The following is a 12,848-nucleotide window of genomic DNA, read 5'->3' as shown; positions in this document are numbered from 1 at the left end:
TACTACCATGTGTTCCCTAGGGTACCCTACATTTGCAAATTAGGGTCGACCACGGCCAAGGCACACGTGCGTATGGCTAGCCGTATGACCCAAGTCAGTGTCGACCACGGGCAAGACACACGGGCATGTCTTGTGGTCGTGTGAATAAGTTAGTATGTATGCCCTGTTTGGACACAGCCTAGACACACGGGCGTGTCTAATGCCGTGTAAGGCACACGGCTTGTTCACACGGGCGTGTGACCTGTACTTGTTTGAAAAATGTTTAAGCTCTAAAATTTTTTTGTATGAGTCCAGTTTAGTCCCGACCCCTTTATAGTGCATGTTTAAGGTCTCGATGTGTAATGCTCCAAAATTTATGTTTTTGATTCTTCTTGAATATGACACAAATCTGTATCTGCTTCAGTGGTTATGGGTTCAAGGTATGTGTGAGAGGTCCCAAGTTCAAGCCTTTGGTTTGGCAAAGTTTGGTATTTTGTTGAATAAAGCCTTACTCTTGTTCAGTGGGCTTAAGTTTAAATGCTGGTAGGATTATATCAGAATGGGTCTGCTGGTTTGGAGGTTAAAGTGTGTGTTGGAATAAGGCAGGTATGGAGTTCGAATCCCTGCACGAGCAAGGGATTTATTTTGTTGCTTGTTCTGTGTGAGAGTTTGAGATGGATTATAATGCTAATAGTGAAAAGGTATATGGAGAAAATTAAGAGATTGGGATCGGGAAGTTATCAAGATTTTAGTCTTTTCCATTTACCGAAATTTCTCTGCAATTTTTCCCCTTCTCCATATTCTTTTTTCTTTCTTTTTCTCTCCCAGCCGAAAATCCCTTGTTGCTGCCGTTTTTACTCCTTATTAGTATTGGTTTTGGGGAGTTTTCCTTCATCATTACCCATATCTGCGGTTACTGTGAATTCGGTAAGTGTAGGGATACTTTTGGGTTTCGTTACTGATTGTGGGGTTGTTAAGAGACTATTCTTTTGTTTAGGAGACAACCAAGGTGCTGTGGGTTGCTAAAACAGTGTTCTAATCAGCGAGAAACTGTCATTGTCATTAAAGGTAAGGTCATCGGTAACTTTTGGGATTTTCCTATCTTTAGTAACTCGATTTAAATGACTAACGAAGTGGTGTAATGTTCGATATTATGTTCTAGAGTGCTCGTGGTTGCATTAGCTTCGAAACGATACCAGGTGTGTACTTCGATTACACAGAGAAACTGTCGATGCCACACGGGCTTGTAGACTGCCTGTGTGGAGGCCGTGTGGCGATACACGACTATATGAGTGACGAGCCAAGTTGTACGAATGCCACACGGGCACGAAAAACACGGGCATGTGAGGCTAGCTAGGCCGTATGCGAGACACGGGCTAGACTAATTGGGCTATGTGGGCCACACGGGAGTGTGGGAATTTGGCCCAGGCCGTGTGATCTGCATGACCAAGGCCAATTTGGGCCGTGTTGGGCCACACAAGCATGTGGGCCCATACGGGCAGGCCACATGGCCGTGCGAGCCCATTTTTTTGAAATGTATTGTAAGGTTGCACGAGTCGCCCAAGTCGACTATGACCTATTCTAGGGTCGGTAAGCTTTACTTAAAGCCTTATTTCTATGATGTGATATTGTGATGTATGTGTTAGCATGCTATACCTAGCTTGAATATCTGATATGTTCCGGAATGAATGTATGATCTGTCTTTCTGCATTATAGCATGCCATTTTTGTATGATGTATTGCATCGGGGCGGGTTTGATGAAGTGAAGGAAGTATGGAAGGGCTTCAAAAGTCCATTATCTGGCAGCTAAGCTGCATACTTATGATATATGCTGCAATGCAGTACCTTATGGTGTGTAGGAATGGACGGGTCGATTTTATCCCCATATATGGTGTGCAGGGATGGGTGGGTCGATTTTATCCCTACATGGTGTGTTGGGTTGGACGGAGTTAATGTGCAGGGCTGGTGGGCTTATTCTGTTAATCTGATCTGTTATGCATGCTATATCTGAGATGGGCTGAAGCCCTAAGACTATATCTGGTAATGATTCTGTAAGGGCCCAGGCTCGAATTATGATTGTATTCTGTTGTCTGTTTGTATGCGTGCTATTCTGCGGGGATGTACACACTGAGTTTCGAAAACTCACCGCTTTATTTATTTATCTGTTCAGGTAATCCCCAGCAGTAGGCAGATCGGTGCAGTGGAGAATTCAGTGGTGACCACATCCGCACACATTTTGGTCATGACTTTTACTTTGGTTTATTCGTTATTTCTTTTGGGGGTTTTGATGTGACTCTGAATTTGGATTTTCGGCTTTCAATTAGGGTTTTAAATTGTGGATATGGATTTTAAATTACAACTTCAATATTATGGTTTTCCTGAAATAAATTAAGAATTTTCATATTTAACAATGGGTTCTTAAAATAATAACCAACTAATGAGTTTCAAAAGCTTCCGCGATAAAGAAATGTTCCAAAACAACTCTTTTTTTTTCGTTTTCTGACTATGTAAAGATTACAAAAGGGATGGTTTATGAATTTAAATGATTTGGTTAAAAACACTCTCATGTGACATCGTTAGATTCAGCCACAACGTCTAGGCCGGGTTTGGGATGTTACATTTAGTGGTATCAAAGCCAGGTTTAAAACTCAGCTGTGAATTTTGGGTTCCAAAATTAGTTTTAAAGAAATACTTTCAAATGTTTTTAAACACTCTAGTTAAGTATGTGGTTCATCAAGTCTCCGGCGCTGATCCTGTAAGTTTCTGAAACTTTGTTTAAATTGTCTGAAAGCATGCTTAAGGAAATACTGAATTTATGTTTAAAAATACTAATGTTTGCTATGAAACTACTGTAGGTAGTATGCTTATTGAAACACTGTAGGTAGTGTAAACAAAAAATTAGTAAACTGCAATTTGCGATAACAGACTCTGAATACTCTGATAACTTTTCTGCATAAAATACTTGATAACAATTATCAAAACTGTAAACTTATTTGAATAATTTTTTTAATACAGATTAATTTGAAATTACGATGAATACACGTGGTACTCATGAACGAGTACTAGAGGCCGGGGTAGAGGCCGTAGAGGGGCTCAAGCCGAGTCCTTTGCATCTGATACGATTTTAAATTTGGAAACTAGCGAGACGCCAATTTCACCTGCTACTAATACCGGGTCAGGGTCTCATGATCGTGCAGTTAGGGAGGATGCACTGTCCCAAGCTATGCTGCGGATTTTAAAGAGGATCATTGGATCCAACACTGGTTCTGGGGGCTGTGGGTTAGTTATGGAACGACTCCGGTCCAATGGGGCTGAGGTATTTAGGGGCATCGTTGGAGTTGCTCCTAATGTAGTCGAGTATTGGATGGAGGCCATAGAGCGTATTATGGATGATATGGAATTCACTGCCGAGCAGAAGTTCAAGGGGGCTGTTTTATTACTTCACGATGAAGCATATCAGCGGAAGCTGACGGTTAGGGATGGCACCTAGCCTGACAGTCTGACAGCCTGACAGTATGTGGGAGCTAGCTATATATATGCTAGGAGGCGTGAGTTCTTGAATCTTACTAAGGGAGATCATTCGGTGGCCCAGTATGAGGCCCAATTTCTGAAACTAAGCCGTTTTGCGCGAGTCATGGTGGCAACTGAGTATGAGCGCTGTGTCCTTTTTGAGGACGACTTTAGGAATAACTTGATGGTCCTGATAGCTCCGCAGAGGGAGCATGAGTTTGTTTTGTTGGTCGAGAAGACTAAGATTGCGGAGGAGGTTAAACGCGGTGAGCGCCAGAACCATGATAGAGGGAAGGCTAAGAGGGATACAGAGCCTTCAAATGTTGGGATGAGGCCCACGAAAAAGGCCAGATCTGATGAGCTCGTAAGAGTTGGGCCTACTGTTGCACCTGCTGGGTTGGCGATTTGCAAGCTTTGTAATAGACGCCATCCGACCGAGTGTTGGAGGTCTATTGGAGCTTGTCTTAGATGTGGGTCTTCTGAGCATCGTATTAAGGGCTGTCCATTGAGGACTAATCAGATGCAAGCTCCGGGTACTGAGACTGCACAGCCACCTAGGGGTCGAGGTCAGGCCAGGGGTCGTAACGACATGGGCCAAGGATAGAAAGCACTGGGTAGAGGTGCTGGACCGACTGAGGTAAGGCAGCCTGCATTGGTTTATACTGCTCGTCGCCGTGAAGATGGAGATGCTCCGGACATCATCATGGGTACGTTCTTAATTTTTAATGTACCTTACTTAATATTAATAGATATAGGCTCTACATATTCTTACGTAGCTAGTACAGTGTCTAATACCTTGGGGTTATCATTTGAGAGCACTTCTAGTAAGATAACAGTGGTGAGTCCGTTGGGGCAGTTGGTAGGGGTCAATAAACTATTTAGAGACATACTGTTAGAGGTCCAAGGAACGGTATTTCTGGCTGATTTGATGGAGCTTTCTTTTGGAGAGTTCGATTTGATTTTGGATATGGACTAGCTGGTTGAACACCGAGTGAGTCTAGATTGCGCTGAAAAGAAGATTGTTCTGAGAACCAAGAAGGATATCGAGGTAGTCATGATTGAGGAACGACGGGATTATCTAACCAATGTGATATCTGCTTTGGTGGCAGAAAAGTTAGTAAAGAAGGGGTGCAAGGCGTACTTGGCGTATATTAGTGTTGCTGATTCTGAGGACTCTTCAGTTAAGAACATCCGAACGGTGAGGGAATTTCCAGATGTTTTTCCAAAGGAACTATCGCGATTACCTCTGAATCGTAAGGTAGAATTCAGGATTGAGTTGTTTCCAGGCACAGCTCTGGTGTCTATCGCCCCTTACCGAATGGCACCGAAGGAGTTGACGGAACTTAAGCTCAAATTTAGGAGCTATTGGATCGTGGGTTTATTCATCCTAGTGTGTCTCCGTTGGGAGTACCTGTTTTGTTTGTGAAAAAGAAGGACGGTACAATGAGGATGTGTATCGACTACCGTCAATTGAACAAGTTGACAACTAAGAATAAGTACACACTTCTGAGAATAAACGACTTATTCGATCAGTTTAGAGGGGCTTCAGTGTTTTCTAAAATTAATCTACGGTCGGGTTATCATCAGTTGAGGGTAAAGGAGGCTGATGTGCATAAGACGGCATTTAGGACTTGTTATGGGCATTACGAGTTTCTAGTTATGCCTTTTGGGTTGACTAATGCACCAGCGGCATTCATGGACTTGATAAATCGTGTGTTCCAGCCCTACTTGGACCAGTTCGTGGTGGTTTTCATCGACGACATTCTGGTGTACTCTTAGACAGAGGATCAACATGATGAGCATTTAAGAGTGGTTCTACAGATTCTTCGTGAGAAACAGTTGTATGCGAAATTCACAAAGTGTGAATTCTGGCTTCGTGAAGTGACATTTCTGGGGCACGTCATTTCTGTAGAGGGGATTCGAGTGGATCCTCGAAAGATTGAGGCTGTGTTGGATTGGAAACAGCCGAAGAATGTGTCAAAAATCTATAGTTTCCAAGGGCTGGCAGGGTATTATCATCGATTCATAGAGGGGTTCTCTTTGATTGCTGCTCCGATGACTAAGTTACTACATAAGGGAGTTCTTTTCGTGTGAGAGCTTTGAGAAGCTTAAGATTGTGTTAACTCAGGCACCTGTTCTGATTCAGCCTGAACCGGGTAAGGACTTCGTGGTATACAGTGATACGTCCCATGTGGGTCTGGGTTGTGTGCTGATACAGGATGGCAAGGTTGTTGCGTATGCGTCTTGTCAGCTCAAGATTCACCAGACAAATTATCCAACGCACGATTTGGAACTAGCTGCAGTGGTCTTTGCTCTTAAGATCTAGAGGCATTATCTGTACAGTGAGAAGTGTACCATTTACACTGATCACAAGAGTCTCAAGTGTCTCCTCACCCAGAAAGAGTTAAACCTTAGGCAGCATCCATAGGTTGAACTGCTTAAGGATTATGGCTGCAGTATTGAGTATCATCCTAGTAATGCCAATGCGATGGCCGATGCATTAAGCCATAAAGCTGCGACTGATCTGAGAGCGATGTTCACTAAACTGAGTCTCTTTGATGACAGGAGTTTGTTGGCAAAACTTCAAGTTAAACCAACCTGGGTTAATCAGATCAGGGATAAGCAGATGAGGGATAAATATTTGGAGTTGTGTTTCTGTCAGGTAGAGGATGGTGCAATGACCAATTTTGAGATTAATAGTGATGGGGTATTGTGCTTTCATGATCAGATCTGTGTACAGAATGATGAAGATTTGAGACTGTCAATTTTGAGGGAGGCGCATAGTAGCCCTTATGCTATGCATCCTAGTGGGAACAAGATGTATCAGGATCTGCGAGAGTTTTACTGGTGGTCAAGAGTGAAATGTGAGATTACCAACTTTGTTGCACGCTGTTTGACGTGTCAGCAGGTTAGGGTGAGCATCAGTTACCTTCGTTGCTACAGCCAGTTAAGGTACCAATGTGGAAATAGGAGCGAGTAATGATGGATTTCGTTAGTGGGTTGCCCCTAACACCCAATAAGAAGGATTTTGTTTAGGTTATCATGGACCGATTAACCAAGACCGCACATTTTATCCATGTGAGCACAGACTTCTCCCTACAGAAGTTGGCCAAGCTTTATATTTCTGAAATTGTGAGGCTGCATGGGGTACCTGTCTCGATCATCTCTAATAGGGATCCTCGTTTCACATCTCGGTTCTAGGGAAAACTTCATGAGGCTCTGGGTTTGAGATTGGACTTCAGTACTGATTTTCATCCTCAGATAGATGGTCAGTTAGAGAGGGTGATTCAGATATTGGAGGACATGTTGAGGGGTTGTATTATCGACTTCCGAGATAGTTAGGAGGAGTACTTTCCTTTAGCAGAGTTCGTTTACAACAATAGCTATCAGTCTAGTATACAGATGGCACCTTATGAGGCACTGTATGGACGCAAGTGTCGCATTCCTTTATGCTAGACTGAGTTGGGTGAGCAACGAGTTTTGGGTGACCGACGAGTTTTGGTTTCGGAGTTGGTAGCAGAAACTGAGGATAAAGTCTGTTTGATTCGAGAGCATCTGAAAGCAGCTTCTGATAGACAGAAGTCCTATACTAATCTGAAGAGGAAGGACATCGAGTATTCTGTGGGGGACATGGTTTTCCTTGGGGTCTCGCCATGGAAGAAAGTTCTAAGGTTCGGTCGCAAGGGTTAGCTGAGCCCTCGGTTTATTGGGCCGTAATGGATTCTGAAGCGAGTAGGACCAGTCACATATCAGTTGGAGCTACCTCCAGAGTTAGACCGCATACACGATATGTTCCACGTCTTGATGTTGAGACGCTATCGCTCTAATCCCACACAAATTGTGCCTGTGAAGGAGATTGAGGTTAGACCAGATCTAACATTCGAGGAGGATCCAGTTCAGATCCTTGATTGCGGCATTAAGGTTTTGCGTAAGAAATCTATTCCTTTAGTAAAGGTGTTATGGCGGAATCATAGCACTGAGGAGGCCACTTGGGAGCCGGAGGATTCGATGTGTCAGCAGTATCCTCATCTTTTCTGGTCAAGTAAAATTTCAACAATGAAATTTTTTTGGGGGGTAGAGTTGTAACGGCTCGAAATTTATGTTTTTGATTCTGCTTGAATATGACACAAATCTGTATCTGCTTCAGTGGTTATGGGTTCACGGTGTGTGTGTGAGGTCCCAAGTTTAAGTCTTAGGTTTGGCAAAGTCTGGTATTTTGTTGAATAAATCCTTACTCTCGTTCAGTGGGCTTAAGTTTTAATGTTGTAAGGACTATATCAGAATGAGCCTGCTGGTCTTGTGGTTAAAGTGTGTGTTAGAGTGAGGGAGGTATGGAGTTCGAATCCCTGCGCGAGTAAGGGATTTATTTTGTTGCTTGTAGGTGTGAGAGTTTGAGATGGACTATAATGAAGAATATTAAGAGATTGGGATATGGAAGTTATCAAGATTTTAGTCTTTTCCATTTACCGAAATTTCTCTGCAATTTTTTCCCCTCTCCATATTCTTTTTTCTTTTTTTTCTCTCTCATCTAAAAATCCCTTGCTGCTGCCTTTTTTACTCCTTTTTAGTATTGGTTTTTGGTCGTTTTTCTTCATCATTACCCATCTCTGCGGTTGGTGTAAATTTGGTAAGTGTAGGGATACTTTTGGGTCTCGTTATTGATTATGGGGTTGTTAAGAGACTATTCTTTTGTTTAGGAGACAACCAAGGTGCTGTAGGATGCTAAAACGGTGTTCTAATCAGTGAGGAACTGCCATTGTTTGTTAAAGGTAAGGTCGTCGGTAACTTTTGGGATTAGCCTATCTTTAGTAAATTGGTTTAAATGACTAACAAAGTGGCGTAATGTTCGATATTAGGTTCTGGAGAGCTCGTGGTTGCATTAGCTTCGAAACGATACCAGGTGTGTACTTCGATTACACAGAAAACGGGTTTCGACAAAAGCTGAAACTGAAACTGTCGACGCCATACGGGCATGTGGACTACCATTGTGGAGGCTGTGTGGTGATACACGACCGTGTGAGCTACGAACCAAGCTATGTGCATGCCATACGGGCACGACAGACAAGGGCATGTGAGGTTGGCTAGGCCGTGTGCGAGGCACGGGTTAGACCAATTGGGCTGTGTGGGAATTTAGGCAATGTATGACCACACGAGCAGGCTACATAAGCGTGTGAGCCCATTTTTCTAAAATGTACTGTAAGGTTGCACGGGTCGCCCAAGTCGACTGTGACCTGTTCTAGGGTCGGTAAGTTTTACTTAAACCCTATTTCTGTGATTTGATATTGTGATGTACATGTTAGCATGTTATACCTAGCTTGAATATCTGATCTATTCTGGAATGAATGTATGATCTATCTTTCTGCATTATGGCATGCCATTTTTGTATGATGCATTGCATTGGGGCGGGTTTGATGAAGTGAACGAAGTATCAAAGGGCTTCAAAACCCGTTATCTGGCAGCTAAGCTGCATACTTATGATATGTGCTGCAATACAGTACCTTATGGTGTGTAAGGATGGACGGGTCGATTTTATCCCCATATATGGTGTGTAGGGATAGGTGGGTCGATTTTATCCCTACATGGTGTGTTGGGTTGGACGGAATTGGTGAGTAGGGTTGGCGAGCTTATTCTGTTAATCTGATCTATTATGCATGCTATATATGAAATGGGCTGAAGCCTTAAGACTATATCTGATAATGATTCTATATGGGCTCAGGCCCAAATTATGATTGTATTTTGTTGTCTGTTTGTATGCATGCTATTCTGCGGGGATGTACACACTGAGTTGCAAAAAGCCACCCCTTTATTTATTTATCTGTTCAAGTAATCCCCAGCAGTAAGCGGATCGGTGTAGTGGAGGACTTAGCAGCGGCCACGTCCGCACACATTTTGGTTATGACTTTTACTTTGGTTTATTCGTTATTACTTTTGGGGGTTTTGATGTGACTCTGGATTTGGATTTTTGGCTTTCAATTAGGGTTTTGAACTGTGGACATGGATTATAAATTACAACTTCAATATTATGGTTTTCCTGAAATAAATTAAGAATTTTCGTATTTAACAATGGGTTCTTAAACTAATAACCAACTAATGGATTTCAAATGCTTCCGCAATAAAGAAACGTTCCAAAACGACTCGTTTTTTTTTCGTTTTCTGGCTAAGTAAAGATTTCAAAAGGGATGGTTTATGAATTTAAATGATTTGGTTAAAAACACTCTCATGTGACATCGTCAGATTCGACCACAACGTCTAGGCTGGGTTTAGGGTGTTACACGATGACCCATATAAAGGACTCTATATTGATGTTTAATTTATGATGCTATAATGTTTATGAAATGAATGTTAAATGTTCTGAATTGTCCGGTAATGCCTTTAACCCTAGTCGAGCGACAGATACAGGTTAAGGGTGTTACAGCATCGACTTAGATGTGAGAGCTAGTGGAAGACTATGTTTGGAACATGGCATCGGCATCGTACCCTATGTTTGAAACTTGGTGATTATCCTGTAGTATTCCAAATGGTTCAACGGGAAATTTACGGTTTATGTCAAAATGATAGCGCTTATGACCATGTTGTGAGTGGTACATGTACTTAAATGAAATTGATAATATGTGAACTCTATTTTTGGTTTATAAATAGCAAGGAATGAACACGATATGTGCTATGAACATTTACTCTTTGTGCGAGTTATGATATATTGGGTGTATGATCACATGTGGTAACATGGTTGTTATTTCAATATTTACATGCGACTTACTAAGCTTTGTGCTTACCCTTTATTTTCCATTTTCTTGTAGTGTCACCAAATCAGCCCGTGGATTAAAGAACGTCGGAGGCATCGCTCACACTATCACTCTAAGCTTTTGGTATAGTTAGTTTTATAATCTTGAGTATGGCATGCATAAGGATTGAGTCTTTATTTTTTTTTTTGTTATGTGTCATATTGTTAAGTTAGCCAATTGTGTTGGCCTAGGATGAAAACCTTCTTTTTGTATAAGGCCATGGTTAATGGTTAATATTCATTATTGATAATTGCAAACGCTGATGTTTCCCAGGATGAAAAAAGTATGAATGATCAAGTGCATGTTTGATTGTTAGAGTGTTATAAGGTTTGCATTTGAATGTCATGTTGTGGTTGATTTAGTCTTATATTATTGTGTGAATTAGAGATAGTTGTTGTTGTGTAGGTTGGTGTAAGTAAGGGTGGCAAAAAGGCTTGGTAGATAGCCTTATTTTGTCCACACGGGTAGACACACGAGCGTGTGTCTAGGCCGTGTACAACACACGGTCAGCCTCATGGGCATGTTGTCCGGCTGTGTGTCCCTTGCACTTTAAAATTTCAAGTTAGTATGCATGCTAGTAAACACACGGGCAGAGACACGGCTGTGTGTCTCAGCCATGTGGAGGATATGGCCTCTGGGCATGGACGTGTGCCCAGTCGTGCAAAGTCTGCACCTTAAATGTGGAATTTAAATTCACCACACAGCATAGCATATGGGCGTGTGCCTTGGCCATGTGCCCCTAAATGGTTGCTAACGTCAGAAATAGAATGTCAAGGTTTTTGGACACGGGCTGAGACAAGGGCGTTTCACGGTCGTGTGAGGGACATGGGCTATGGACACGGGCATGTTCCAGGCCATATGAAAACCCCTGTGGGTTTGAATAGGAATTAATTCCACACAGGTTAGGGACACAGACGTTTCTTGATGTGTTTAGGCCATGTGAATTGTACGGGCAACACGGCGATGTCAAGAAGGCCACACGGGCGTGTACCCCTATTTCAAGAGTCATTTTCTAGAGTTCTTTAAAGGACTCAGTTTGGTTCCGAATCATCCTTAAAGCTTGTTTTAGGCCTTGTAGGCCCATAATAAGGACTACTAGACAAGGTTTGAAAAGTTTTAAGTTTGATCAAGTCTATATGATTTGTAAATGTTGGAATGCATGTGTTTAAGTTTAGTAATGCCTCGTACTCAGTCCCGGCCTCGGACTCGAATAAGGGGTGTTACATGTATCCTTTTTTTGATATGCCAATTAGTAAGGGCTTTTCTTGAGGGCGATAAGATGTAGTCGCATATAAGTTTTGGTGAGAGTTTCGTGGTAACTACGGAGAGAATTTTGTTCCTGGATTAGGGTTTTGTTTTTGAGGTTTGGTATTGTACGTTTAGTACATTTAGGATTATTTTCTTCATATTGTATTCTCGTTGTTTACTTATTTAGTGAAAAGTCAAAGCCTCCTTTCCCCATGGTTTTTATCCTCTTTGAAAGAGTTTTCCATGTAAAATATTTATGTGTTTGATCTTCTCTACTTTTCTTGTTTGTCATTATAGAGGTCGATCCCCAACAAATTGGTATCAAATCTTGATTCGGCTTTTGTAGATCGACTCGTTCGATGACACAATGATACGTGATATTCGTGACAGGTTTTAAATATTTATAATAAATCATTCTTGAAACTAATTGTTATCACGATGAAGGCAAGTGTACCTATCGAACAGTAGTATAGCTTTAGCAAGGCCGGATTATCAAACCCAAAGGAACTAAAAGTACTAGTATCAACTTTCTTTTTATTATCTAGCCTAAAAAAAATAAAAGGTTTTTGTTTATCTAACTAATTAACTAAACTAAGAAATCACAGAAAAGAAATTTGGGGAAAATACTTTTTGGAAAACTCGATTGATTGAGACAATACCTAAGGAAAAATCCACCTAGACTTCACTTGTTATTTGACTCTGAATCGGACTATTTATTCATTTAACTTGTTCCGTGGAGATCCCTAAGTTATATTATTATCTCTCTCGAGACTCAAAACATCTAACCCTAGTTTGAATAATTGAAATCTCTTTCTAATTAACGCCCTAGGGTTGCATTAACTCAATCTATGGATCCCCTTATTAGGTTTCACCCTAATCCGAAAAAATCTTGTCACCCTATCTCTAGGCGCGCAACCAACTCCGCTTAATTATGACAAATTTACTCTTAGATAGGGTCTATTTCTCTTCTGAATGGGAGCTTAACTTGAATCAATGTCCTGGAATATCAAAACAAGAATTAAGAACATATAATTAAGAATAAGTCAAATATTTATCATACAATTCAGATAATAATAACAAGATCCTTTTTAGGCTTCATCCCCCTTAGGTATTTAGGGGTTTTAGTTCATACTAATGAAAGAAAATATCTCAAAAGAATAAAAATAACAAAACATAAGAAAACCCAAAACTCCTGAGGGAATTTAAAGGGAGATATTCAGTCTTGATGGTGAATCCGGCTTCTGAGATGGATCGATCGGCTTCCTTTGAGCAATTTCTTGCTTCCTTCTCTGCCTTCCCCCCTCTTCTCCTCTTCTAGGGTGTATTTAT

General features: G+C 41.4%; 2 protein-coding genes across 2 annotated transcripts; both read left to right on the top strand.

Annotated features, from left to right (window-relative positions):
- The first annotated feature begins 3,613 nt into the window (after positions 1 to 3,613).
- Positions 3,614 to 5,815, top strand: LOC108459069 (uncharacterized). Its single transcript, XM_017758434.1, has 4 exons — positions 3,614 to 4,055; positions 4,239 to 4,348; positions 4,466 to 4,861; positions 5,618 to 5,815. Exons 1-4 carry the CDS (start codon positions 3,614 to 3,616, stop codon positions 5,813 to 5,815), a joined length of 1,146 nt encoding a protein of 381 aa, XP_017613923.1.
- A 162-nt stretch (positions 5,816 to 5,977) lies between these two features.
- On the top strand, positions 5,978 to 7,664 carry LOC108459070 (uncharacterized). The gene is made up of 4 exons (XM_017758435.1): positions 5,978 to 6,397; positions 6,946 to 7,122; positions 7,219 to 7,526; positions 7,637 to 7,664. The coding sequence occupies exons 1-4, from the start codon at positions 5,978 to 5,980 to the stop codon at positions 7,662 to 7,664; spliced, it is 933 nt and encodes a 310-aa protein (XP_017613924.1).
- Positions 7,665 to 12,848: the final 5,184 nt, after the last annotated feature.

This window comes from Gossypium arboreum, chromosome 4, assembly GCF_025698485.1.
Source record: "Gossypium arboreum isolate Shixiya-1 chromosome 4, ASM2569848v2, whole genome shotgun sequence".
Taxonomy (NCBI): domain Eukaryota; kingdom Viridiplantae; phylum Streptophyta; class Magnoliopsida; order Malvales; family Malvaceae; genus Gossypium; species Gossypium arboreum.
The sequence above is the reverse complement of the archived record's forward strand: the minus strand, read 5'-3'. Positions and strand labels throughout refer to the sequence as shown.

What these genes read in the sequence shown, in the direction of transcription:
- LOC108459069 (XM_017758434.1), top strand. Translation starts at nt 3,614, where the DNA reads ATGGTGGCAACTGAGTATGAGCGCTGTGTCCTTTTTGAGGACGACTTT. An exon ending in ACAGCCACCTAGGGGTCGAG is followed by an intron (nt 4,056 to 4,238) that starts GTCAGGCCAGGG and finishes TAATATTAATAG; the next exon opens with ATATAGGCTCTACATATTCT. An exon ending in TGAGTCCGTTGGGGCAGTTG is followed by an intron (nt 4,349 to 4,465) that starts GTAGGGGTCAAT and finishes GATATGGACTAG; the next exon opens with CTGGTTGAACACCGAGTGAG.
- LOC108459070 (XM_017758435.1), top strand. Translation starts at nt 5,978, where the DNA reads ATGGCCGATGCATTAAGCCATAAAGCTGCGACTGATCTGAGAGCGATG. An exon ending in GCTGTTTGACGTGTCAGCAG is followed by an intron (nt 6,398 to 6,945) that starts GTTAGGGTGAGC and finishes CCTTTATGCTAG; the next exon opens with ACTGAGTTGGGTGAGCAACG. An exon ending in AGTATTCTGTGGGGGACATG is followed by an intron (nt 7,123 to 7,218) that starts GTTTTCCTTGGG and finishes TGGATTCTGAAG; the next exon opens with CGAGTAGGACCAGTCACATA.